The following is a 2,338-nucleotide window of genomic DNA, read 5'->3' on the forward strand; positions in this document are numbered from 1 at the left end:
CTTCAAGCTAAACAAAATAAATTTACCTGTCAGTGGCATAAGCAAAATCTTATTAATATAAAACATTTTTTGACAGCGACTATAAAATCGGTGTACAACGGTTATACAGCTAATCTTGATTTTTTGGTGATAAAAAAGATCACTGAAAACTTGCCGAGCATTTCTATCAAAAATAATGTCCTATCTATTCCCCAAGATATTAAATTGGCCGATGTCAATTTTGATAAGCATGGTCCCATCGAGCTTTTGTTAGGTGCTGGCATTTTTTACTCCCTATTATGTGTTGGCCAAATCAGACTAGGCGAAAATATGTCAATCCTACAGAAAACCCATCTAGGCTGGATTGTTTCTGGGCCATTGCCTTTAATTACAACTAACTCCCTCGTTTCGGTTAATTCTTTATCTACCAGTTGCAATTTAAATGTCTCCAACAAAAACATTGAAAATCAACTCGAAAGGTTCTGGGAACTGGAGAACTGTTCGAGCAAAATCACAAGGTATTCCCGCGAAGAGTCCGAATGCAAAGAACACTTTTGCAATACCTTTATGCGTGACGAAACTGGACGCTTTGTTGTGAGTTTACCATTTAAGCAAGATGTATCAATTCTGGGAGACTCAAAGGAAACTGCCATTAAACGCTTTTATGGACTTGAAAAAATGCTCAATAAAAACTCCCTATTGCGCGAGCAATATTCCTCTTTTATGAAAGAATATATCTCCTTGGGTCATATGTCTTTAAAAAATGAATCGAATCCCAATGAAATTGTTTATTTTCTTCCGCACCATTGTGTCTTGAAAGAAACAAGCCAAACGACAAAGTGTCGTGTGGTATTCGACGCTTCCGCAAAAACCACCCCTGAAGTGGTCTTTAAACGATATCCTAAAGGTTGGCCCTACGATTCAGGAAGATCTCCTGTCTATAATTTTACGTTTTCGAGTACACAACTATGTAATAACCAGCGACATTGAAAAAATGTGTCGCATGGTTGAGGTATCAAACAAAGATCGCAATCTTCAACAAATTCTCTGGCGTTTTAGTCACGAGAAAGAGCTCCAAACCTACACTCTTAACACCGTGACATACGGCACTGCTCCGGCATCATTTCTTACCATCAGGTGTTTACATCAGTTAGCCTATGAGAATATGGATAAATTTCCTGACGCGTGTAAGATTATACTTAGAGATTTCTACGTAGATGACCTAATCTCAGGAACTTCTACTAGATCTGAAGCTATTCGAATAAAAAATGAGATTTTTCAAATTCTGGAAAGTGCAGGATTTATTCTTAGAAAATGGGCTTCTAATGACAAAGAAATTTTGGAAACTTCGAAAAATAGCATCGACAATCTGCCTAACTTCTTTATTAGTAACGATAAAACCCTTAAAACTCTTGGTATTTTTTGGGACCCTAATAGCGATATTTTGAAATACTAAGTCAATTTTTCCTCAAAAATCGAAAATAGAGTAACAAAACGATTTATTCTAGGAGTTTTATCTCGAATTTTTGATCCCTTAGGTCTTTTAGGCCCCATCACCATGAGAGCCAAACTGATCCTGCAGGAATTGTGGAAGCAGAAATTAGAATGGGATGAAGTAGTTCCACCTCAACTATTTTCTGTGTTCATGCAGTTTTACAATCGACTTGTAAACTTAAACGATATATCTATACCAAGGCATTCTTTAAAAAGGGATGCAATTGACGTCACCTTGCACATGTTTTGCGACGCTTCTCAGCTGGCTTACGGAGCTTATGCATATTTGGTTTCAGAGGATGCCCACGGCAACTACTCTTCACATCTCCTTACCGCTGAGTCACGAGTAGCCCCTCTAAAAGTCGTTTCATTGCCAAGACTGGAACTATGCGGCGCAGTTGTATCAGCCCAGTTGGCAGAAAAAATTCTACATTCTCTGAGTAACATTTCCATCAAAGGGATATTTTTGTGGACCGATTCAACTATTGTCCTCAATTGGCTTCGCATAGAACCAAGCAATTTAAAAACATTTGTTTCAAATCGTGTCTCAGAGATTATTACTCTGACTAATCCCGATGACTGGAATCACGTCAGATCATTTGAAAACCCCGCTGATATAATATCACGCGGCATGTACCCAGACGAATTAGTCGATGCTAGTCTCTGGTGGTTTGGTCCTACGTGGCTGCAGTTTAGGCCATCTAATTGGACTCATGCAACCTATATTGACGTTAACATACCAAAGGAAAACCTTGAACTTAAAGCTAGTACTACTTTGAATTTTCTGAACACCTTTAATGATTTCAGCATTCTCCATCAATTTTCCTCTTTAAGCAAATTAAAGCATGTTGTAGCTTACTGTAAG

General features: G+C 38.1%; 1 protein-coding gene across 1 annotated transcript; it reads left to right on the forward strand.

Moving 5' to 3' along the window:
- The first annotated feature begins 309 nt into the window (after positions 1-309).
- Positions 310-969, forward strand: LOC126740678 (uncharacterized). Its single transcript, XM_050446806.1, has one exon. It carries the CDS (start codon positions 310-312, stop codon positions 967-969), a length of 660 nt encoding a protein of 219 aa, XP_050302763.1.
- Positions 970-2,338: the final 1,369 nt, after the last annotated feature.

Source organism: Anthonomus grandis, chromosome 9 (assembly GCF_022605725.1).
Source record: "Anthonomus grandis grandis chromosome 9, icAntGran1.3, whole genome shotgun sequence".
NCBI lineage: Eukaryota > Metazoa > Arthropoda > Insecta > Coleoptera > Curculionidae > Anthonomus > Anthonomus grandis.